This window comes from Ascidiella aspersa, chromosome 6 (genome assembly GCF_963924565.1).
Source record: "Ascidiella aspersa chromosome 6, kaAscAspe10.2, whole genome shotgun sequence".
Classification (NCBI taxonomy): Eukaryota; Metazoa; Chordata; class Ascidiacea; order Phlebobranchia; family Ascidiidae; genus Ascidiella; species Ascidiella aspersa.
In genome coordinates this window covers 14835510-14861763 of record NC_139452.1, presented here as the reverse complement: position 1 = coordinate 14861763, position 26254 = coordinate 14835510, and the positions used below count along the sequence as shown (strand labels likewise).

Below are 26254 nucleotides of genomic sequence, written 5' to 3'. Positions count from 1 at the left end.
CGCTTTTATTTCGTTTAAGTTGCCAAAGCTTCATTTTCGAGGGTGCGATGAGCACATGGCGGCTTTGGTCTGAAATTTGTTTGGAAATTGGCCACATACTATAGGGGCATAATTCGGATTTCGCGAAAAAAATTGAGTAGCCTATAATGGTTAAAATAGGCAAACATTTCAGTTTTTGGGGCCACGGCCACAACACCCTCTAACCCCATTTATTAAACCAACAGTTGACTACGTTCAAAACGTATACCGTAGTGTTTTTAAAAATATACATTTATAAATAAAATTTAGCAATGCAGAGCTCCTTGATTTGGTGACCGGTTGGAGTTCTTCAAACCATCATAACTATTTAAACCATATAGGCTTAAAGGTGTTTGCAAATAACAAAAAATTGACAAGGAATCTAGTCTTTCTTGGCTAAAACGTGCATATCAAAGTTCTAAAACTTCTTTTTTGAATTGTTAGAAACAAATTATTCAGTTTTGTTTTTTAATTAATGAGACATGGGTGAATTTCCCTTTATACTTTTTTAGTTTAGTCATTGTGTGGTTGTGGACACAACAACTACTGATCAGTGATTGATGTACAAAGCTGTTTTAACATATTTTCGTAAAATGGAATATTATGTATAACACAAAATATTTCACGACATTTAACGGGCTAAAAAATCGTGGCTGTAAATTTGAATCATAAACTCAGTGATAAATATAAAAATACTGGGCCGACGCCCTTCATGGCTGCCGTAAAGACAAAACCAAACGTTATCTAACTAAAACAAAATTGTTACACTATTATATCACTTTAATTAACAAAAGTTAACAAAATAATGATACAAGGGTTATATGCGAATATTTTTGAAAATTATGATTTATTTATTGTTTCAACAAGAGCACTTCCACTCGCAAATTGCGTATTGCTTGTTCTGACAGGCGTGGTCGTCCATCATATAGTCGTATCCTCGGTGGATATGAGCACAGTCACTTCCCCCAGGACCCCCGCCAAGATTGTTTGGTTCCCAAGGATGAAAATCACTGTTTTCGGCTGTCATGGCAACCCCGTCTATCCACGTCCACGTACCTTCTTCTGACAAGTCAGTCAAACCGATCCAGTAGAAAGATCCTGCCAAGGGCCTGACCAGTTGTTCGATTATGTACCTTGAGAAACATTTTTGTTGATTTAACATTACTTCATATTAAACATAAGCCTATACTGCACAGTGTACAGTGTATATTTTCATAGTGATTGTTGTAAAAGTCGAAACAATGCCGATACTCAAATTTTATCTTTTTAAAAAAGTAACATTAACTAAGAAGTCAAGTCCTAATAGGCCTTGTTTTCGGAATTGTAGACAAACATCCCGTAATAGTAGTTACTTTCCAGTCAAATTATTATTAGGCTATTGACACCAAAACAGATAAAGTATTAAAGAGATTAAACTGTCCGATTACGGTAGAATTGGTAGATAACATCGGCCTAATGCCTAATCAATACGTTTCCAAACTGCGTCTCATGAACGTAAGTCGCTACAACAAAAGGCCATTTACTATTGAAAATGGGTTATTAAATACCAAACATAAACCCATTGAACCAAAATATAAAAAATAGGTTCGCGGAAACATATGTACCGTACCTGCGTTTGACTGGGTTTCTCATTCCTTCTGTCACTAGGTCAGCGCCAATTGACTGACAAAACGCTCTAGAATCATTCCAACTGCGGGGCACAGTGTCGACACGATAGTGTCGCAAAACCATCCAGAGTAACTCTGTATTTTATTGAAAATCCTTAAGCACGAACGAAAGAAAAGTTTTTTGCAAAATGCCGCGAATTTTAACAAATAGACTAAAATTTGACCAGGCGGTCCACACATTTTAAACGTTTGCAATTAAGACACTTTAATGTAGTTTTACCTTAAATAAATTTTCACCAACTACAACAAAACATAGACGTCAAAGGATATATATATATATAGGCTAGTTTGTAATTTGCAATAAACTCAAATTCTGATGGGTCCTTTATTGAAAACTATAGGCCTACCATTTATTTCATCGATTCGTCTTTCCAGTCTCTCAATTTCGCTGTTGTTTGTAGTGCCTGGAGGCCCGGGTAAACCCCGATCACCTTTCGGCCCTTTCTTGCCTGGAATTGGCACGTCTTTTACCACAAAGCTCGAGTTGGACAATGGCCGCGCAGGTTTGCATACCAGAACGTTGTCCTCCCTAAGGTCGATCGAGAGCGCTTCATTGATCATGCACGTTAGGACGAATAACAATAGCAAGAATACCTTCCGGACGCGGTGCTTCATGTTAAGACTTGTATTGTCTATTTTGTTCTGTAATTGCATACACCATTATGAAAATAATAAATTAAGCCATTGGATTTACTTCTAAGAGTTTAACATGTCAATAACCAACACAAAATGACACTATTACAATGCGAAAGCTTGTCAAACTGTGTTACGAGGTTAAAACGAAAGGCATTAATGTACCACATTCAAGCATAAAGATGGTTTCTTCAGTTTGCCTTTAAGCACACCAACTCTTTATTTTGTTTTTTTGATATCATCTTAGCAAATAACTAGCGGACAATATATTGCTTTTAAGTCAATAAAAACTTGACCAGTATTTTCATCAATTAGTGGATCTCAATTGAGGTCCGTGGGCCCCTTGTGGCTTGTTAGAGCGTTTGAAGGGGTCTGCCCAACATTTCTTATTTTATAGGCTGTTGCTTTGCGAAAACATTTTTTTACTGATTTTTATTGATTAAATAAATTGTAGGCTATTTTCCAGTGGATTCTATTTTCACTGATTCAAACATTAAATGGGTCCGCCATTATTTCATGGAAGCATAAGGGGTTCGCTACAGTACGTTTGAGAACCACTGAATAAATGTAGGGGCCTACAACGGTCTTCCAGCATAGCTGGTTATTGCAACTATGTATCACATGATTTGTGAAGGCGCTGGTAAAAAGTTTGTTGATATTGCGACGCACCTATATCGATAGGAATTTAAAGATATTTATTTATTTACTTGTGTATAAAAATTGCACAAAGTGTAACTGCATATGCCAAAAACAGCGCAAGAAATACAAATAACATTTTAGGTTGAACGCGGGACTATATGACTGGTTTAAAGAGCTCTAATCTAAACGTTCAAACAAGAACTCTATTCACGTTCAAAAAAGAAATTTAAATTCACGAATTGCGAATGTATCAACCTTTATTGTCGTCTAATATAAGCTTATTGGGCATCTCGCTGTTACTGGCCTATATCTACCCATAAATAATACGCTACATGGGTTTCCTCGCTATGATAAATGTAAACGACGAATTAAAAAGAGTCTTGCACTAGCTATCATTATTTGCAGGAAGATTCAACTTATATTTGCGTTTTGGCTGCAACATAACCCTTCTCTTATCATCCTTGTATAAGCAGATAACAGGTTACTACTGTTCCTACAAATTACAGCCACTGATTTAATTAACCCCTTCAGCTCTTATTTCCCAAAGTAAATTCCAATTGCTAAACACTTCCTTCTGTCACTAGTTTTTTTGTCCTTCTGTCACTAGGTCTGGAAAAATAATAATGAGTCACAAACTCCAAATGCGCACATGAGGGGATAACAATAGATGAATTTCATTACTACAATTGAGTTTCGATACGGGGTCATTGTGCGACGCCCTTGGAAGATAAAAACGTAAAGCTCATTTCGAAAACCGCTCACTTAAAGGGTTAATTAGAATTTGTTTCAACAAATGTTGTTATACATGTACTGTTGTGAAACGAAAATTACGTATCAACTTGATTCTTTCTGTTGTAAAATAATTAACCTTCCCAGCCTTTTACATTTACAACAAATACCGCAACGCCCCAGTCTAAAAACTAGTAAAGATTTATCCGATGTCATTTTTTGTTAACTGAAATTCCTAACGATTTGAGTAAAAGGGCGAACAACATTTTATTCCGTAGGACTTAATAAGTCTTTTACAACAAAGAAGAAAGATGCAAACTCTAGCGCAACTAACTTTTAACAATGGTAGCTGATACATGTTTAGCTGGTCTACGTCGGCAATCTCAGTTTTCGAAACTCACGCAATTAAAAACAACTTGAAAGACAATTACTTCAGTGTCTGGACTTAAAGCCAGAAAACACATTTCCGATGTTGCTACAGGAAAGTATTTAATTGATTGCCGCCCGATGAGGTAATTTTCTGGCCAGCTCAGAAAACAACTTGCGAAACCGTATAACGTCAGACCGTAACGAATTGCATACAACGACGACTTTCTATGGCATGGGTTAATGTTCCAATTTTTCGAGATTCCATGTGAAAGATGGAACGCAATTATTATCTTTATTTCTAATGTATTCCTTAGGCGTTTAGCATTATAAAATTACAAAGTATACTAACTTTTGTGGAAATAAACCATTAAATATAAAACACAAAAATTAAAAAAAACAGAACATTTTTAGAACTGTAAAGAAAAATTATGATGATTCGAGCATTTTGGCATCGTTAATCAGTAAAAATTTAAAAGATACACAAATTTTGGTAGTTTGAAATTAAGGCGATAATAGATTAATTTTGAGGCACTGAGCCAGAAATCTCCACCCGTTTCTAACGACAGATGTATTGGCTAGTAGTCAGTTCGGTTTTTGATCTTTTGTGTTTTCTAACTTATATAAACTGTTTTGCTATTGATTCCGAGGCTCAATAAATAGAAGTTTTGACATAAGTTGAACGTTCGGCATTTAATAAAAGTAGCTTCGCGTAGAAATAAAAAGGAAAACAAATGGACGAAATAGAATCGAGGTGCAAATGTCGACAAAAAATGCGACAAACGAAACGCGACTAACAAATACAACGGGGAAGCAAACATTGCAGGCCGAAATTACTAGAACCAAAAGACAAATACCCGCTTCCTTGTGAAATGAACCTAACCGAATCTATAACTACAGAACCTGATGGTTTACATTTCCTCGGGCATTGTAAAAAACAAACTTGGGAAACACAATGACGCATTGAAAAAGAAGTAAGGCGCATCGACAGTCTACCAGGCAACCGAGGGTAAGATACCTCAAGAACAAAGATCCGCAATAAAATGCTTAGTTATCAAAAAGTCTACCAAACGAATCGTGTTTAAAACTTAAATACATAAAAAAACGCTACACTGTAGCGAACCTACCGATGTGCATCCACGTTCATCAAAGCGTGCAGATCGCCTTTTTCCTATTTCGCAATTGTACATTTATAAACGCGTGTTTGAGCTTTTGCTACCCCTTTACCTTGACTTAACCATGTCGCAGCTACGCAATAAAGCACCAACCGCTTTACTGGTGAACCCGCATCTTCAAAACGATTTTTGAAGGTCAAAAGGAGAAATTGAACAACTGGAGTCTAAGCAAAGTTAGTTGAATGACTATCGCTTGTTCTACAAAGCTTCCCACGTTCTGGGAAACACAGCTAGGATTTTGGCTACTTGGCTCGACACAACGCAATCGAAGAGCGCTTGCTTTCGGCATCTGCGCTTTCCTGATAGGAACGCGCAACGCAGCAGCTAATCAGCATGCCTTCACTTTGGGACAACCAAGACGCAATGCTCTTCGCTTTAGTTGTTTATTCTTCCCGGCAGGAACGGCAGCGCAACTATTCAACTTCACTAACTGGACAATCAAGAGGCAGCGTTCATTTCCTCCATTTTCTACCCGTTCCCGGTAGGAACTTAAAGCGCGACTTTTTTTTTATAAACACGTTTTCTCGGGTTAACAGAAACACCTGTTTCACGAGAGTAGATGCCCGCTCTGCTCGAGACGGTTTCTCGTTGGCACACTCGTCCCTGGTGGCTACAACACATGCCGGAGGATATTCGATTGGCAAGGCCGCTGAAGAAAGCTGCTGCTTTCACGCTCGTCTTGAACGTCGCACCAATCCACAGGGTTCCGTTCTTAAGACCGCTTATGGAAGCTAGCCTACCTGCGTTTGGTACTAGCTCTTCCTCTCTCGTCTCGAACGTCGCACAAACCCTTCAAAGGATCCGTTCCCAAGACCGCCTATGCAAGCTCGCCAACTATTTTCGCCGTCGATGCTACCCGCAATATTCACTACGTCACCGACGTGGCGTAGTTGAGAGCGAATTGAACTCGCCCACATGCATTTAGTCGCTTGACCATGGCCAATGTTCTCAAAAGTGACTAACGAAGCAACCCGACGAACTTCCCTGCAACCTACGGAACTTCACACATGCCCGCTTCTGGAGGGGGGTACTGTAGCGAACCTACCGATGTGCATCCACGTTCATCAAAGCGTGCAGATCGCCTTTTTCCTATTTCGCAATTGTACATTTATAAACGCGTGTTTGAGCTTTTGCTACCCCTTTACCTTGACTTAACCATGTCGCAGCTACGCAATAAAGCACCAACCGCTTTAACACGATAATACATGTTTTCATGGTGATTTTGATCGGCTAGTTAGACAAGTAACCAAGCGTAATCTCTCGCGGCACTGGTGGCAGTCTTTATCTTGGATCAGTGCCGCCTCCAAATGTTGCTTGGCCTTTGCATAGTCGCTCTAAAAAATAAGGCAAGTTGCATAGAGGCTCAGTTAAACAAGTTACAAAAAAGTATATCGTTATTACCTATTGCAATTGTGTCTTATTGCTTCGATTTGCACATGTAAAGCATTTACCAAATGCCCAATTTTGAAACAACCAAATCATAACTCACAGACAAAATCTTAATAGGACTAAACTTTTTTTTTTAACTCTAGAATAGGGATCATCTTAAAAACAATCAAACATGAATGTTTAGGTTTTGTTTAAATCTTTAAATATGCGGTGATTGACTGACCAAATAGGATAATAGGGCAGAAATAATATTTAAAAATCCCATTGTTTCCACATAAAGTTTTATTAAGAACTTCAACATTAACTCATAGGAGCAACGATAGTCTATGAATGGGTTTTCCATTACTGCAATATATTGAAAAACAGTTGTGTAAAATGGTAATCCAGCTTTATCGGCCACACTTAAAAATAATTTTGGTAGAATGGCCTTATCACTATTGTCGGCTTCAAAAAAAGAGGACAATCCGGATTTATTGGCCACACTTTAAAAAAATGGTACGAGCGGTATTATCACTATTGTAAAAGGGGCAAGAGTCAAAAAAGTGAGACGTTAGACTTAAAAACTCAAATCCCAAAACAAGTCGCCCACCGAAGATGCATAAATGTTGGATGCGAGAATGTTGAGGGCGGCGGAGGAGGATTGCAGGGAGAGTGCGTGTCGAACAATGCTGGCCGCGGCCGTGAAGTGGCGGAGTCGTGCGAGAAAGTCGGCCAGGGAGAAAAGGACCAGGTGGTGGCCATCCTTGGGAGCGAGATTAAGGGAACGCAGAAGGCAGTTGGTTGCCTGCGAAGGGGAAGGGCAGACTGGTTATGGCGAAAAATCCATGCGGTTGTTTTGACACATAGTTAGTCTCATATATTTTAGAAAGCTCGAATGTGTAGGAACATTCTGCACTATGTTTGGCGGAAATTGATTTTGTTGTGCCATTTTGGAAAAAAAGGTACGGAAGTGAGAAGCACGTTGTTTAGTGGGAAAACGTCAATGCTGGGCATAAAGATTGTTTATTATTTTAAAAAGTAGTCAAATTCGATCATAGAATTGCCTGACAGTATGCTATGGCGTTGTGCGACTTACAACCCGGGCAAACAATTTTTATTAAATTTGAATATAAATGTCGTTGTCGTTAAGTCGAGCAATATGCGAATCTCTGTTTTGTACCTAATGCGTCATGGCCGTCAGGTACTCTATTAAATTTCAAATTTTGACCATTTTAACCAAAAAACAATATCTTTTCGCGCTACGCGCAATTAAACTGGTGACGAACTGCGGGATTGTGCGCGAGTTTGCTTAAAAACAACAAATCTATATGTAATAGAGCAGGGGTCGGCAACTCCCGGCAAGATGATATTGCATGGCACGCCACGTTATATCACCTTAAAAAAGTGCAACCATTACATCACTACCGCATCATTAACATTACTATTACATTACTATTACATTACTATTACATTACTATTACATTACTATTACATTTCTATTACATTACTATTACATTACTATTACATTACTATTACATTACTATTACATTACTATTACATTACTATTACATTACTATTACATTACTATTACATCACTAACACTAGCACTAACTAAATGGTTGCACACATTGTCAGTTCGTGTCACAAATAAGTGTCTTAACTGTGTTGCATTTAATATTATTTTTTGTGAGCGTCAAACTTGTTGTTTACCACTAACCGTTCGTATTACGTCACAATGCCCCACATTTGGCGTAACGTTTACTACGTTAAAGTAGGACATGCTACATCAGTGGTTCTCAACCGCCGGTTCGCCAAATATATTACAAATTTATATCTCAATTGCAAAAAGCAAGATGTTGAAGGCGGCTTGTCCATCAAATTTAGAGCTTAGCCAGTTCCATAATTTGCAGCATTGTGACGTATATATAGAGTTAACGGTCTACTTTGGACTTCATCTTCTTACGTCACAATTGTGCCCAACTATTTAAAAGTAGGCTACAACTCGTTTAAATCCCAAACTTTAAAACCAGTTGTACGTAAAAAAAACTTCAATAGAACCACGTATAATACGCATGATATGAAAAAGACAGCAGCAAATTTCTCATTACTTAGAAGTTTTCGTTATTTGCCTTTAAGTTGCATAATTTTGTCATAATTACATTTTGGGTTGATTTTAATTTTTGAAGGTCCACCGGTTCGCAAAAATTGTTTTAAAATTTTACCGGTCCGTAAGCTAAAAAGGTTGAGAACCACTGTTCTACATTAAAATTAAGCACGTATGTTTTTGTGCGGCTGAGAAACCAACAAAAAGCGAAACTGATAGTTAACACTTCTAGGTAACGGCTTAAAAGCATCAAAGTATATTTCAAAAAATATACTTGAATTACAAGTCAGATCACAGCAGGGCTACTAAGTCGGACTCGGGAGTCGAGTAAGACCAGTAAAACTACCCGAGTCCGTCGTGTGCGGCATGCGCAGTACCAAATTTCAAAACTGATAAGGCAGCAAACTATAAATTGTTAAGGTGGAATAGCATATGCTCGTGGCATATTTTCCATGACCCTTGAGTGGATTGCGGAATATCCACCTTAATTTAGTTACGTAAATTGGTAAAATACAGAGGCTGAGTCGGACTCGGAACGTGATGAAATCTGATATTTGGCCGGAGTCGGACTCGGGTTGGTTTCCCCAACTCCGCAGCCCTGATTGCCAGTGCGAAACCAAACATAGAAAACTGTTTGGCACGCGAGTTATCATAAACTGGCATACTGCGTACGAAAGGTTGCCGACCCCTGTAATAGAGTATGAAAAGCAGACATGAGTACCTGCCGGTTTTGCATCACCTTATGTTTTGCAATGTCACATTGGGCATTACTCTTAGATTACCATATTTCGTGTTAAATGTATTTTTTATTGCCTAAACATGGTAAGGTTTATACATTCGTTGGGAAATACAGCATTTTACTTTAAAACGCGAACAGAAAGACCAAAGATTTCGGGCCAAAATAGTTGTGTTTAATTTTTTCTTACCTCTCTCGCGTCACCTTGCGCCCTCCAAAAGTACGACACGAGCATACAGACCTTCCATTGGGTGGGGCTAGAGTGCATGCTGGCAGCTAGTGTGTAAGCCATTTCGTGGATAGAATGACCGCCCTTAATCACCGACCGCAAATTCTAAAAAAGTTAGGCGAAACACATATTTTTCCTGTTACCGAAGTCTGTTATTAAACATAACCTTAACCGGGAACAATTAGCTCGATATACCAAACTAGGTTTTTCGTACAGTAAGTTTGTCAAGTTTATTGGCGTTAATTCGAAAATACAATCATTCCATAAGAAACTTTTTTAAACAAAACTCGCTAGTCTGTCGCACAGCTTTGGTCAAATCGACATTTCCGAGAACGCAATCCCTGATTTTTTTTTTTTCAAATAAAAAAATTGTCCGTGTACATCCCTTGAAAACACAAACGAGGCAAATTTAATAAATATTGCACAAGTTATACGCAGCAAGCTTCATTTGAAAACAAACCGTCTTTGGAAGTTCGCAAAAATCAGTTAGGATACAAAATGGCGTTCTAGTTCAAGACGGTCGAGTATAATTGTTTAGCTTGTTTAAACGATTGCACACAAAGCGTTAAATATAAATAGTAAAACTTTATGCAATTAACCATTTATTATGAATACTAGGGGTTTATGATTGAGTTTGTAAGATACTACATAGTACATATTCAACCTACTTGGACCTGTTACCATGCAGAAAATAACCCATACCTCTAGGAAAGCGGGATCGGAGCTGTAGTTGGCGAAGTCTTCGCGACTGACGACGTTCAACGTGTCAGCGACGTCATAAAGGGTTGGCTGCGACTCAAGGCGACACGTGGGGTCGAAGTAACCCTCCTCGCCGTCGAATTGCAAAGAATCGCTTAAACTGGACCACAAAAAAAACAAGTTTTCGTGAATTTACAATAACGTTATTTTTGTTCAATCTTTGTAAATGGCCATATTTGTCCAATTCAAAATAGAGGAATCAGGTGTCACTGTATAAAGACATATTATATTGAGATATCGACAAGCTTTGGCACAACCGTGCTTAGTTTATACTTTGACCTGATGATTCCTGTAGTTAAATTTTTAAGGTTTTTTTAACAAGATATAATTAAAGACATTAATATTCACCCTGTACAATGTAGTATACACTGTAGTGTGCAGTTGACAAATTATCTTAATAAAAAGCGATTTTGGGCTTACTCCAAGTTACAAAACTCGTCATTTGAATCGGTGACATACTGGATTTTGGCAGAAGATAACACTTGGCCACAATCAAATTCAGACCTATAAAAAGGAGAGCACATTTAACTGGAAAAGCTTTTAAGGTTTTGCTTCGTACAAGAAATTAACAAATCGCGTTGAAAACAAAGCGAAAGCTATCAACTCACGTGTCGTCTTCGTCGCTGCTGATAATGTCCAGGGCGTTTGCAGCTTCGTGGACAAGGTTCCCGAGCGAGTTTCGCATGTCCGACAACTTCTGCATTAGGCGCTTGGCGGAAAGCAGCTTGTCGTCCAACTGGGTTGAAATATTTACTTTAACAGAACTTTAAGACGATGGATTACATTGAAAAAAAACAAAACAACCCGCGGGCTGTAAATGATTTTTTCTAGTATAAAATCGAAATTACATGGATTAAAACAAAAAGTGTATTTTGCAATAATAATCACAGTTCTAGTTTTATAAATTGAGTAAATAATACATTTTCAACTGAGATAATCTGACCTCGGTTCCCTGCGAATTAATGAGTTTGCTGATGACGTCATCAGTGTCTTTGAGCAGTTCGTTTGCGTCGCTTTTCTCCTCCCGAAGCTTGGCGGCGATCTCCTCAACTTGTTCTGAAGACAAATAAATAAACCAGAGTGAAATGTATGTGATTAAATCCCGCGTTGCTGTTTCGTTAGTGCAACAAGATATTTCAAATATCCTACACCAAAGCTCCCGACGTCTTGTTAAGAATCCCCGTCGTTTTTTTGCAAACCGAATGATTCGCACAAACAAATAAACATAAAAAACTTCGACAAACAAAAAAAGACACAAAACTCCCAACAAACTTAGGGACGGCTTCAGCGCAATTATAAAAACCAGAAATAATATTGTCTAAATTGAGTCAAATCTATTAATTGTTTATATATTTATCAAATACACACCTGAATGGGATTCTGCTTGGATTTTTTCTTCTGACGGTGTTTCGTTTGGCTTCATCTAAATCACCATCAATTAGATTAAAACTCAAAAGTGCACATAGTGACCAGCAAAAACTTTAAGAATAACTTTTAAATGAATATAGATTGGTATAAAACTATAAAACTCACTTTCTCGTCTCCATTGGATTTTTTATTTCCTCCAAAACAGACTTGGTCATCTTCGTCACATGCTGGCGCCGTTTGCGTGGTTTTGTCATGGCTGGTTTCACTTAAATTGTTTTTCTAGATCACACATGAAATTGTTAGCCGAAACAGGGAAAAATAAATCGTTCGTCAAAGATAAGTTTGTATTACGCAATGTTTTTTAGAAGAAGATTCGTCAATATAATTGTTCAATAGTTTTAAAATCATGGCCGTTACTTATGTCCTTTATAGAACAGCGCGCGGCTAGCTCAGTCGGTAGAGCGTTGGACTCTTAATCCAACGGTCGTGGGTTCGAGACCCACGTTGGGCGTTGTGTTTTTCCCCACGTTATTTAAAATTGTTGTTGAATATGACAGCAATAGATGATTCACATGAATATCAATATGTATTTCAAATAAAAGCTGAATTGAATTTAAAAATTAATAAATCCAAAGGTAAAGGCAAATTTCTTTTTTGACATGTTGAATTTGTTTCAATAATTTTCCTTAGAAGAAGATTCTTCAATATAATATTCAATAGTTTTAAAAGTATGACCGTTACTTATGACTTTTATAGATTGTAGCGCCCGGCTAGCTCAGTCGGTAGAGCGTTGGACCCTTAATCCCACGGCCGTGAGTTCGAGCCCCACGTTGGGCGTTGTGTTTTTCTCCAAATTATTCAAAATTGTTGTTGAACAATGAACATGACTCACATGAATGTTAATATGTATTTCAAATTAAAGTTGAATACAACTTTAAAATTAATAAATCCAATAGGTAAAGGTTAATTTATGTTTTGACATGTTGAATTTGTTTTTATAATTTTCCTTAGAAGATTATTCAATATAATTGTTAAAGAGTCTTAAAAGTATGACCGTTCCTTATGTCTTTTATAGACCGTAGCGCCCTGATAGCTCAGTCGGTAGAGCTTTGGACTCTTAATCCAACGGCCGTGAGTTCGAGCCCCACGTTGGGCGTTGTGTTTTTCTCCAAATTATTCAAAATTGTTGTTGAACAATGAACATGACAGCAATGGATGACTCACATGAATATCAATAGGTATTTCAAATAAAAGTTGATTATTATATTAATATTAATAAATCCCATAAATAAAGGTAAATTTAGGTTTCAACATGTTGAATTTGTTTTAATAATTTTCCTTAGAAGAAGATTCTGCAATATAATTGTTCAATACTTTTAAAAGTATGACCGTTCCTTATGTCTTTTGTACACCGTAGCGCCCTGCTAGCTTAGTCGGTAGAGCGTTGGACTCTTAATCCAACGGCCGTGGGTTCGAGCCCCACGTTGGGCGTTGTGTTTACACCAAATTATTCAAAATTGTTGTTGAACAATGAACATGACAGCAATGGATGACTCAAATGAATATCAATATGTATTTCAAATAAAAGTTGAATATTATTTTAAACTTAATAAATCCTATAGGTAAAGGTAATTTTTTTATTCAACGTGTTGAATTTGTTTTAATAATTTTCTTTAGAAGAAGATTCTGCAATAAAATTGTTCAATAGTCATAAAAATATGACCGTTACTTATGACTTGTATAGTAGCGCCCGGCTAGCTCAGTCGGTAGAGCGTTGGACTCTTAATCCAACGGTCGTGTGTTCGAGCCCCTCGTTCGGCGATCTGTTTTACTCCACATTATTTAAAATTGTTGTTGAACATAACAGCAATAGATGATTCACATGAATATCAATATGTATTTCAAATAAAAGCTAAATTGAATTTTAAAATTTATAAATCCAATAGGTAAAGGCAAATTTATTTTTTGACATGTTGAATTTGTTTCAATAATTTTCTTTAGAAGCAGATTCTTCAATATAATTGTTCAATAGTCTTTAAAGTATGACCGTTACTTATGTCTTTTATAGACCGTAGCGCCCGGCTAGCTCAGTCGGCAGAGCGTTAAACAAATTCAATATGTCAAAACATAAATTTACCTTTGGACGTTTTTTTCACAAATTAAACCGTATAAATTTACCTATTGGACTTATTTTTTTTTACAAATTAAACCGTAAATCCAGTCGGAATAAGGTATAAAGCTGTCAGAATAAGGCCCAAAGCCCTCGAAATAAGACCTAATGCTGTCGGAATAAGATTTAAAGCTGTCGGAATAAATCGTAAATCCGTCGAATAAGGTATAAAGGCGTCAGAATAAGGCCCAAAGCCCTCGAAATAAGACCTATTGCTGTCGGAATAAGATTTAAAGCTGTCGGAATAAATCGTAAATCCGTCGAATAAGGTATAAAGGCGTCAAGATAAGACCCAACGCTGTCGGAATAAGACCTAAAAATGTCTCATTATGACCTAAAGCTGTCGGATTAAGGTGTAAAGCTGTTGGAATAAGATATACTGTTATAGCTGTCAGAAGAATGCACACAACAAATTTTACCAGGTAGACCGGCATAGTGTATCATAAATATCCAAACCATGTTTCCTACAAATACATTTTACAGTTGTACGCGTCATCACGCAGTTAAGTCATTTAACCGCAGCGAGTTTAAGTGCGATGCTTGCAGCTTCGTCTTAACAGTGTCCTCGCTGCGTTGCAAAGTATCAATGTTATCGCGCACGGAATAAAAGTCGTGATTAGAACTCTTTTAAGCGTGAGCTCTACTGCAATATTTGACTTTTTGTATATTTATTACTAGTCGAAATACCCAGCGTTGCCCTGGTTGAAACCTTTGATAATAGGCGCGATATACCTTTTGCAATAAGCGCGATATATTATGTGCATTAGTGCAATGCCCAGATTTTGTGTGGTTAAAATGTATGAAGCTATCAAGCTGTTGATTGTTCATCACCATGGCATATTATGGTGTGCCATTTCCTTGTAAGTATAAATGAATGTGAATTTAAATTGAAAGTAATGTTCCGTATTGTGTATAAAATAACATTAGGCCCAATACATATTGGGAATGGCGCTGTGTCCATAACAAATTCGTATTCCCCGAATCATTCGCAAGTATAGGTTAAACAAAATGCAAGATTCCATTAAGCTGTGGCCACTTAATAACTATTACATATTATGTTGTACTCTATGCCATTTGCTTGAGCCGCATGTTATTGCTGATGATTTGAAAAGATAATTTACAATGTTGCAAAAATATAATATTACGGACAGCGTAATATCTTGGCTAGAGTGCTAAATAGTTCGTAAAGTGGTAAACATTTTAATTTTCCTTTAATAAAACATTTCCCTAACCGTAAATTGTTATGCAGCCTATAGGTGTATGTCGTCCCTTGACTATTTTTTACTAATTGTGCCTGAAATGGGTTAACTAAGTAACTAAATTATTCCCCCACAATTGGGAGTCACACTATTGGGCGTCATATTCCAGTCTCTTTGTACCGGAGACGTACTAAACAGAGTCTTTGCGACGCTTCCGGAATGATGCGTAGACTTCGAAGAATGTGAGCTTACACTAGCAACGGGTACATGCTTACACTAGCAACGGGTACACAGCGCAAAATTGTTCGGACAGCAACAGGAGATGTTACAAATGTCGAGGAACTCGAACCAAGGTACTGTCCAGTGTTGACTATCAGTTTCTGTTTAAAATGCCTAATTCTATTTTCCATTTTCATCTTGCCATGAATGACTCAATCTAATTGCTGCTGGAAATCATTATGCTTTTCACCTGGTGATAACCAGTCCATAAACATTGAATAATTATTCACCAGACCATGGCTGGCAATTATTCTTAACCACGGGCCGCTCAAGAAACTTAAAATGTTGTGGCGGCGGGCCGGATTAAATAGGATCTCAAATAGGCTACACGCAATATGACGTCATACACTCACATCAAAAATAATTAAGCTAACGATACTTGTTATTACCTTTGAAGTGATGCCAAACTTTGCAATATAAGTAACTAAAGAAAAGTGTGACTATATTTAGTTTAAATGCAATCCTTAATTTAGATTGATAAGTGGACGATGACGCATTGAGCACAGAAAGTACATAGCGTGATAGATTGGCGTTTATCAAGTTGGGAAGCGCGTTGACCCAAAAGCTATCGTTAAAATCCGATAAAAATTCGCACAAAAAAACTTACCATTTGGTTTTGCTTTTTTCACTTTAAGATACCGATGATTGATTAGCGGTACGATAGCCATAAGACTGTATAAATCAGGGAAAACACTTAACATGGCATTAACTAAATTAGGTTGACAAAATGTGAATCAGTATATGTCAGAGTTAAAAAAACGGTCGGTATTTCGTTGATGTTTTAAAGACGGAATAAATTCGACCGAAGCTAAGTTTGTTGTTGGAGTGAGTGCCACAGTGCAGAGGAACCTTTTTGTCCGTAAACATGCTAAACAAGCATGTGAAACATACAAGAAAGACAGAAGAGATTCGCTCCAAGTGCGAAAACAATTTCCATTTTAGTATTAAAAAAGGCTAAAAATAGAATTTGGCGCGATCATGACTAGATCCGAAAGACGTAGATACAACCAAACAAGTAGAAACTCGCCCTTGTTTTCGCTTAGCCTATGTATTTTAAGATAAATAAGCCGCCGGGCAATATGTTGCCCAGATCTGCATAAGACGCACCGAAACTTCTTTAACACGCTGGTCGCTTAGTGGTGTGTGTGTTGCGCCAAGGCTCGAGCAATTCTAACACCCTGTAATTTTAATTTAACTGCAGATAGTTACAACCAAACTTATAACTTTATACCATTTGGCGCTTTGATCAGACAAACCAAGTGGGAATTGGCGTGACATTGTTTATTTTAACTTTGCCTATCCCTGTCTGTTTAGTCGCTAACCAACAGGGTTAAACTATTTTGTTTAACGCCACTTATGTATGAAAATAGGCCATTTTTAACATTGGAACCATGATGTAAAGGTTGTAGTCTGATGTGACACTTATTCTTAAATAAGATTTTGTCAAATTTTAATTTAAACAACCGCATTTCTTTTAAGATCTGTAATCAAAAGCAGCATCATTTTTGTTAACATATATATAGTGAAGTACCACTTTACACTTTATCCCCTTGTTTAAGACATGTGTGCGATCATGTTGTAATTTTTATTAAGCTATTGTTGTACTACTTGTAAGACTAACTTCGTCAGTTTAACGATACGAAATAATTAATTTAATGCTCTGTAAATAGAAGACTTCGTGCAATGCATAAGCGTCATTTAATAAGATCTCATAACGGAAACAATATTCTCAGCGAAAACGTACTCGTACGTCCACGGCAATTTAAATCGAGCGTAATAATTGCTTGGCTATAAAAAATTAATTAACATCCAATTGGGTGACTTGTTTAACCCTAAGTGCTATGCGTCAACATTAATTTAATTAAATATTTGTATATATACATGTTACCATCAATATAATCTGTCATGTCTTGTATAGTTTAGTTAAAAGTAGAACATTTGAAGCTATGGTAAGGAAATTATGCATTTTAAATAAGACTAGGCAGCAAGTTTGACTTTTATATTAGGACCAACCATTTAGGATGTCGATCAGAATAAAACTAGCGGCTCCGAATCATAAGAGCATCAGATAGTACCGCAAATAGTTGGTTGTTAAGGATTTATTTGCAAACAAAACATTAGCCGTTAAAATCCAAGACAAACAAGTCATTAGCCAGTTAAAACAAAAAAAATTTGAAGTTCGTAGTAATACCGTTACCCAACAATAACTATGTGGCCCGACTAGAAGGACCGATAAATCAACAAAAGGTGGATGGTGCTTTAATGTTTTGGAATAATATATCGATTTTAAAAGAGGATTGCCTATAGTATTTACAAACATTATATTATTACAACGTATTAAACACAATAGACACATCGTTTGAATTAGTTTTGCGTTGAGTTATGAAATTAATAGTTTTGAAATTGATAGATTTTATGTATTTATATTTTATGGACCATAATTTAAACAACCTCAAAATAAAAAGAAACATTCATCTCCTTCTAGGTTTAAATAAAGAAAAATATTACTTGGGACTAATCATCATATTTACATTGGATTACTCCTTCCCTTACTTTTTAGAATACATTGTTTCCTGAGTTTAATGGTGAAAATAACAGTGATAGGCTATCTCTGATGATGGCATGAGCATTTGCCGAAACGTTTGATCAATCAAACATGTCGCTTTTTACGTCTATTTGGGCCGTTGTTTTCAACATTGAACTTATGAACAGATCCGTATATAGTGTTACATTGTTTCCTAATTTTGAGGTGATAAACATTGAACGTCTTATTGTCCGTAAATATGTTTGTACAATAAAAGCATAATTTCAAATATATTTAAAGAAAGATTAATGTATTGTTGTTTACATGTTATTATACCAAATGCACGTTTAAGTTTATTTTACATTAATAAACTGCTTGTTGATACATGAGAAACCAACATGAAGTTCTATTTTTTCTGCATTTTTCTGGCTGTTAATTTTAGCACAGGTGAGCAAACAACTATTTTAACCATAAGCTAAAAGTATTGTTAACATTTTTTTGTTTTTTGGTCGTATATCTTATTTTTTTTGGTGCAGGTTAAAATATAGAAACGTTATTTGTTTTTAAAGTGGTGACAAATAAACGAAATTAAGATAGCACAAAATTGACTAAGAATTTCAGTATATATATAATTATGTTTAGAATGTTTTCCTAGGTTTTGCAATCCATTGTTACGAGTGCACGTATACTTCAAGAACTGACACCCCGAAGAACGCGGCTTGCAAAGGACCCAGCGTGGACAAAAGTCTGCTGAAAAACTGCCCAGCGGGAATTAGCACTTGCATTAAAACAACTATTACCGCGGCAGGTACTCATACGACTTGCTCTCAAAAAGCGGACAAAGATCGGGAATCTAATGATTAATTTTTTGGTGAATTTGACTCTATGATTGCTCAAGGCGCAATATCAGTATTTCACAAAAAGTATACGACTTGTAATGTACCTGTGACCAGGGCAACACAGTCGAAGACCCCGGGTTATTTTTCTGAAGCCGTAGTCAATAGAGAATGGATGAATTAGATGTAATACTATCCAAGTCCCTAAAAGTGATTTTTGCTTGCCGTTTATTTAAAAAAATATTTGTAGGACATGGACCACTTATCACATCGTACGTTCGCGCTTGCGGAGGAAAGACAGAAAACAACGGATGTATCGATAGACCTCTTCGAGGGACCACCACGTGCGTTGCTGTGTGCAACAAAGGTGAAAACTCAGCTAAACACAACAATTTCGTTACTTTACACAACTATCGCGTTTTTAACGTTAGGTAGTCGATAATGATTGCAAATATTGGGAAATATATTACATTATATGTCACCGTTAAAGAACACTGTATCAACTCAATAAAAATAAAACAATAAAACAATGAAGTCACCATATAAGCAGCCCGGCTATAATTTTACCATCTTCGATAGGACAAATCAAAAGCCCAGAGAATTTCTAACTTTTTTCGCCCATATAATAAGGCTACTTCTCTTAAAGTGGCGATGCAGACAAACCGAAAATTGTTTTGTTTTTCTTTTGCAGATGCCTGCAATAACAGCAATGCTTTGCGAAATTGGCAATGGATGATTATAGTTTGTACTTTTGTTGCTATAATAGCTTTGGAAGTTATTTAGTTTCATTTGAGTGTAAGTAGGCTAATAGTTCCTTAACGTGTCGAATGCTAGTAAATAAAGTCGTAAAACAAAAATACAATGTTGCTTAAGTTGTGTTTAATGTTTAGAAAAAAGACAAAAAGAAAATATTTGAAACGACAAACAACAGTAAAGATAACCGACTACAAAAAATACTTATTAGAGTCATTTTATATTGGACAGTTTTTTTTTTTTTAGGTCAAAATTACGAATATAAAAATTGGCATTTTGCATACCAGGCTTAGGCAAGAGAAAATCCGTAGTGAGTCAAATACCAACTAACGGAAATGTGCTAACGTGCTGCCTGCTGGGCTTCGTAACACAATATTAAAATCGCCATTCCCTTCCTTCGTGAATAATGAGACATAAAACGTTTTAGCTTGAGACAATCGAAGTCACTGCATGCATTTTGAAATACCACCACTATGTTTAAACATATTAAAAATAAGTTTTGCCATAATCATAAACAGTTAGGTGAAATAAAGTAGGACCAAGAAATGCAGCATACTGTCTGAGCAATTTACTTTGATTTGTTAAGAATGTCCAAAGTCGTATAAGTAGCAGTTAAATGTCTGACATAGGCTATGTTAAAAAAACTGCGCCTCAATTGAAGCTGCATATTTTCATCTAAAACTAATACGACCTATATTACATATAAATTACATTATATATTTCACTTCGAGAAAGAATTTAGCGAGTATAGCCTAGTGTTTAGTTAAAAATGAAATTGATCGTTGCTACCTGCTGTTTGTTTCTGGTTGTTCTGTATTCGGAGTCAGGTAACTTTTTTAACAATAAGTATGACATTATGCAACGCGATTAAAACATACGGCATGCTTTATTAACATATACGCTAATGGAAAAAATGAAACTGTAATAGAAAATTTATCAGGTTTTTGCTTCAGTTTCGTTCGCCTAGTTATAGTCTTTAAACCAAGGACTACAAGTATGCTATTGGATGTAAATACAAGGTGAAAAATAATATAATTTATCTTTAAGACGAAGGCATATTTTATTTTGTATTGTCAACTTATTTTAACTCTTGATAAATTGGATATAGAAAATCAATTCATCGATCACACTAATATAAAGCTTTTTATGGATCGACTTCAATGATAGCCTACATGTTTAGAAGTAAAAATATCATCCATTCGTATTGGCATTCATCTTTTCTGGTGTAGGCCTACCCCTAACAATGTTTTCACTCTGCTGATATATAATACCTTGTTTAGCTTTGGCCATAAAATGCTACGTGTGTTCGCATAACTCACTAGCCGGGACCGCTTCATCGTCTGGCTGCAAAGGACCTAATGTCGACAAAAGGTTCCTCACCAACTGTAATCAGACCACCTGCACCAGCATAACTCAGACAGCTTCCCGTAAGATTTTGGAATGCTTATATTTTATAACGTTAAGTAAAGTTTACCATTGTTTACTGTAGTTGTGTTTAAATTGAGCACCCTACAAATGTCTTGTGCTTTATTTAAAGTTTGTGTCAAATTTATATTTTTACAATAGCACAAGTAAAGGTTAAATTCCAAGGGTTATTAGATATTGTAAACCATAATGCCGGGTTACACCGTGTTTGGTTAAAACATTACATCGACAAAATAGTATGAAAAATGATTTTAACATGTTTATATGATTCTTTAACTGTGAATTAATAAGATTTTCTTTATTGAAGTAATTTTTAGGTTTAAGTTGTCAGTGTCCTTTATGAAAAAGGCTAAAATAAAGTTTAAACCCCTATTTAAAATTACAAAATTAATTTTCTAACCTCACAGATGGAACTATGACGTTCTCCTCGAACGACCGATCATGTGGTGGAATAATGGGTACTACTAAATGTGGACCTGGTGGTGGAGGTCACGGCGAAACTTGTATCAAAGTTTGCAACACAGGTAAAATTAAATTAGCCTTTAGGTCATCCCTCAAGTAGGTCATCCCTCAAGCGATACCTTTCGTTTGTAAAATGCATTGAAGATTTAAAATCGTACTTTACAAAGCAGTTCGTTGTTTGGTTTAGGGTTGATTTGACAATAGTGGCCTAGTATCAAGCTGAGCTCTTTTTTATTTTCTTGTTAATACCGTGGTTACAAACAGAAGCCGAAGCTTTTATTATAGTCCTTTGAGTTGCGTATTGTTGCAGGTGTATAAAGTGAAATGCAACGTTGCATTAAAAGCTTATTTTGCTTACAGATGCCTGCAACAATTCTTGGATGATCAAAATAAGTTGGACGTTTTTGATGACGACCCTTTTTGCTGCTCTTTCTTTCAATCTATCTTATTAGCCGGGTCATTGCAGTAGAAAAGTCAATTAGGAATCCTATTATAATGCATGATATTAGCTTTGATATGTATTTTTCGCTATCTTGCTGACTGTAAATTATATCAAAATGAATGAAATGGACATGTTCATGAAATAATAAAGAATCTTACCACCAAGTTAAAACGGTAGCTTTTTGTAAGCCAGTTCCTTAATGATGATGCTAGATGAAGTACAGTTTCACAATAATAAAACGTTTACATTTACGCTAAGGTTAAAATTTGAAACAAGTTGACGCAAGCTGATAAACCAAATGACTTGAATCACATCGAGTCATTCCAAAATCAAATCTTGGTGATATGACGCATTATGTTTTCATTACGGGTCTTCAACCAGGACCGTAATTTCGTCTGTTTGGCCATAGTGTAAACGTGTGTAAACTCTACTTAGGTCCCGGATCCAGCAAGAAAATAAAAAATTCTAGATGACGTCAAGTTACGCATAAAAGTGACGTCACAATGTAACATTTAAATGTGATGTCATAGAGAAGTACCCTTAGGAACACCACACACTGAGTTTACGAAGATGTTATCGATTCGTGTGAGAAAAACCCTTTTATTTCGTTTAAGTTGCCAAAGCTTTATTTTCGAGGGTGCGATGAGACACATGGCGGCTTTGGGCTGAATTTTGTTTTAAAAATTGGCCACATACTATAGGGGCATAATTCGGATTTCGCGAAAAAAATTGAGTATACATAATGGTTAAAATAGGCAAATATGCGATTATTTTTGTATATTATGATTTAGTTATTGTTTCAACAAGAGCATTTCCACTCGCAAATTGCGTATTGCTTGTTCTGACATGCGTGGTCATCCATCAAATAGTCGTATCCTCGGTGGATATGAGCACAGTCACTTCCCCCAGGCCCCCCGCCAACATTGTTTGGTTCCCCAGGATGAAAATTACTGTTTTCGGCTGTCATGGCAACCCCGTCTATCCACGTCCACGTACCTTCTTCTGACAAGTCAGTCAAACCGATCCAGTAGAAAGATCCTGCCAAGGGCCTGACCAGTTGTTCGATTATGTATCTTGAGAAACAATTTTGTTGATTTAACATTACTTCATACTAAATATAAGCCTATACTGTACAGTATATATTTTCTTGGTGATTGTTGTAAAAGTCGAAACATTGCCGATACTCAAATTTAACTTTCAAAAAAAATAACATTAACTAAATAAGTCAAGTCTTAATAGGCCTTATTTTCGGAATTGCAGACAAACTTCCCGTAATAGCAGTTACTTTCCAGTCAAATTATTATTAGGCTATTGACACCAAAACAGATAAAGTATTAAAGAGATTACACTGTCCGATTACGGTAGAATTGATAGATAACATCGGCCTAATGCCTAATCAATACGTTTCCAAACTGCCTCTCATGAGCGTAAGTCGCTACAACAAAAGGCCATTTACTATTGAAAAGGGGTTATTAAATGCCGTACCAAACATTAACCCATTGAACCAAAATATAAAAAATAGGTTCGCGGAAACATATGTACCTGCGTTTGACTGGGTTTCTCATTCCTTCTGTCACTAGGTCAGCGCCAATTGACTGACAAAACGCTCTGGCATCATTCCAATTGCGGGGCACAGTGTCGACACGATAGTGTCGCAAAACCATCCAGAGTAACTCTGTATTTTATTGAAAATCCTTAAGCACGAACGAAAGAAAAGTTTTTTGCAAAATGCCGCGAATTTTAACAAATAGACTAAAATTTGACCAGGCGGTCCACACATTTTAAGAAATCTAGGAGATTTATCGTTTGCAATTAAGACACTTTAATGTAGTTTTACCTTAAATAAATTTTCACCAACTACAACAAAACATAGACGTAAAAGGATATATATATAGGCTAGTTTGTGATTTGCAATAAACTCAAATTCTGATGCGTCCTTTATTGAAAACTATAGGCCTACCATTTATTTCATCGATTCGTCTTTCCAGTCTCTCAATTTCGCTGTTGTTTGTAGTGCCTGGAAGCCCGGGTAAACCCCGATCACCTTTCGGCCCTTTCTTGCCTGGAATTGGCACGTCTTTTAACACAAAGCTCGAGTTGGACAATGGCCGCGCAGGTTTGCATACCAGAACGTTGTCCTCGCTAAGGTCGATCGAGAGAGCTTCATTGATCATGCACGTTAGGACGAATAACAATAGCAAGAATACCTTCCAGACGCGGTGCTTCATGTTAAGACTTGTATTGTCTATTTTTTTCTGTAATTGCAAATACCATTATGAAAATGATAAATTAGGCCATTGGATTTACTTCTAAGAGTTTAACATGTCAATAACCAACACAAAATGACACTATTACATTCCGAAAGCTTGTCAAACTGTGTTACGAGGTTAAAACGAAAGGCATTAATGTACCACATTCAAGCATAAAGATGGTTTCTTCAGTTTGCCTTTAAGCTCACCAACTCTTTATTTTGTTTTTTTGATATCATCTTAGCAAATAACTAGCGGAGAATATATTGCTTTTAAGTCAATAAAAACTTGACCAGTATTTTCATCAATTAGTGGATCTCAATTGAGGTCAGTGGGCCCCTTGTGGCTTGTTAGAGCGTTTGAAGGGGTCTGCCCAACATTTCTCATTTTATAGGCTGTTGCTTTGCGAGAACATTTTTTTACTGATTTTTATTGATTAAATAAATAGTAGGCTATTTTCCAGTGGATTCAATTTTCACTGATTCAAACATTAAATGGGTCCGCCATTATTTCATGGAAGCATAAGGGGTTCGCTATAATACGTTTGAGAACCACTGAATAAATGTAGGGGCCTACAACGGTCTTCTAGCATAGCTAGTTATTGCAACTATGTATCACATTACTTGTGAAGGCCCTGGTAAAAAGTTTGTTGATATTGCGACGCACCTATATCGATAGGAATTTAAAGATATTTATTTATTTACTTGTGTATAAAAATTGCCCAAATGTAACTGCATATGCCAAAAACAGCGCAAGAAATACAAATAACATTTTAGGTTGAACGCGGGACTATATGACTGGTTTAAAGAGCTCTAATCTAAACGTTCAAACAAGAACTCTATTCACGTTCAAAAAAGAAATTTAAATTCACGAACTGCGAATGTACCAACCTTTATTGTCGTCTAATATAAGCTTATTGGGCATCTCGCTGTTACTGGCCTATACCTATCTATAAATAATACGCTACATGGGTTTCCTCGCTATGATAAATGTAAACGACGAATTAAAAAGAGTCTTGCACTATCTATCATTATTTGCAGGAAGATTCAACTTATATTTGCGTTTTGGCTGCAACATAACCCTCCTCTTATCATCCTTGTATAAGCAGATAACAGGTTACTACTGTTCTTACCAAGTACAGCCACTGATTTAATTAACCCCTTCAGCTCTTATTTCCCAAAGTAAATTCCAATTGCTAAACACTTTGTCCTTCTGTCACTAGGTCTGGAAAAATAATAATGAGTCCCAAACTCCAAATGCACACATGAGGGAATAACAATAGATGAATTTCATTACTACAATTGAGTTTCGATACGGGGTCACTGTGCGACGCCCTTGGAAGATAAAAACGTAAAGCTCATTTCGAAAACCGCTCACTTAAGGGTTGATTAGAATTTGTTTCAACAAATGTTGTTATATATGTACTGTTGTGAAACGAAAATTACATATCAACTTGATTCTTTCTGTTGTAAAATAATTAACCTTCCCAGCCTTTTACATTTGCAACAAATACCGCAACGCCCCAGTCTAAAAACTAGTAAAGATTTATCCGATGTAATTTTTTGTTAACTGAAATTCCTAACGATTTGAGTAAAAGGGCGAACAACATTTTATTACGTAGGACTTATTAAGTCTTTTACAACAAAGAAGAAAGATGCAAACCCTAGCGCAACTAACTTTTAACAATGGTAGCTGATACATGTTTAGCTGGTCACAGTGGGTACGTCGGCAATCTCAGTTTTCGAAACTCCCGCAATTAAAAACAACTTAAAAGACAATTACTTCAGTGTCTGGACTTAAAGCCAGAAAACACATTTCCGGTGTTGCTACAGGAAAGTATTTAATTGATTGCCGCCCGATGAGGTAATTTTCTGGCCAGCTCAGAAAACAACTTGCGAAACCGTATAACGTCAGACGGTAACGAATTGCATACAACGACGACTTTCTATGGCATGGGTTAATGCAAGGGTCTCAAACTCAAAATGCTCTGAGGGCCAAATGGGCACGTGTAAAATACCCAAGGGCCGCAATTCACGATGAAATGTCACAATAAAACGATAACACAAATATAAACACAATAAAAGATAAACACAAGTAGGTTGATGAATTAGGCTAGTTGTTTTT

General features: G+C 36.5%; 2 protein-coding genes, 1 long non-coding RNA gene and 1 other non-coding gene across 4 annotated transcripts; 2 read left to right on the top strand and 2 right to left on the bottom strand.

Moving 5' to 3' along the window:
• Positions 1–11401: 11401 nt before the first annotated feature.
• LOC146140080 (uncharacterized) lies at positions 11402–12062 on the bottom strand. Its single transcript, XR_014501284.1, has 3 exons — positions 11957–12062; positions 11792–11846; positions 11402–11479 (listed from the first exon to the last, which is right to left on the bottom strand). It is a non-coding gene; the product is annotated as an uncharacterized LOC146140080 (long non-coding RNA).
• Positions 12063–13209: 1147 nt separating this feature from the next.
• Trnak-cuu (transfer RNA lysine (anticodon CUU)) lies at positions 13210–13282 on the top strand. Its single transcript has one exon. It is a non-coding gene; the product is annotated as a tRNA-Lys (tRNA).
• A 7010-nt stretch (positions 13283–20292) lies between these two features.
• LOC146140078 (uncharacterized) lies at positions 20293–22016 on the top strand. The gene is made up of 4 exons (XM_083392147.1): positions 20293–20379; positions 20833–20979; positions 21385–21501; positions 21800–22016. The coding sequence occupies exons 1-4, from the start codon at positions 20322–20324 to the stop codon at positions 21889–21891; spliced, it is 414 nt and encodes a 137-aa protein (XP_083248273.1). The 5' UTR covers positions 20293–20321; the 3' UTR covers positions 21892–22016.
• Positions 21730–24131, bottom strand: LOC146140077 (C-type lectin domain family 4 member M-like). The gene is made up of 3 exons (XM_083392146.1): positions 23842–24131; positions 23424–23556; positions 21730–22954 (listed from the first exon to the last, which is right to left on the bottom strand). Exons 1-3 carry the CDS (start codon positions 24107–24109, stop codon positions 22681–22683), a joined length of 675 nt encoding a protein of 224 aa, XP_083248272.1. The 5' UTR covers positions 24110–24131; the 3' UTR covers positions 21730–22680.
• Positions 24132–26254: the final 2123 nt, after the last annotated feature.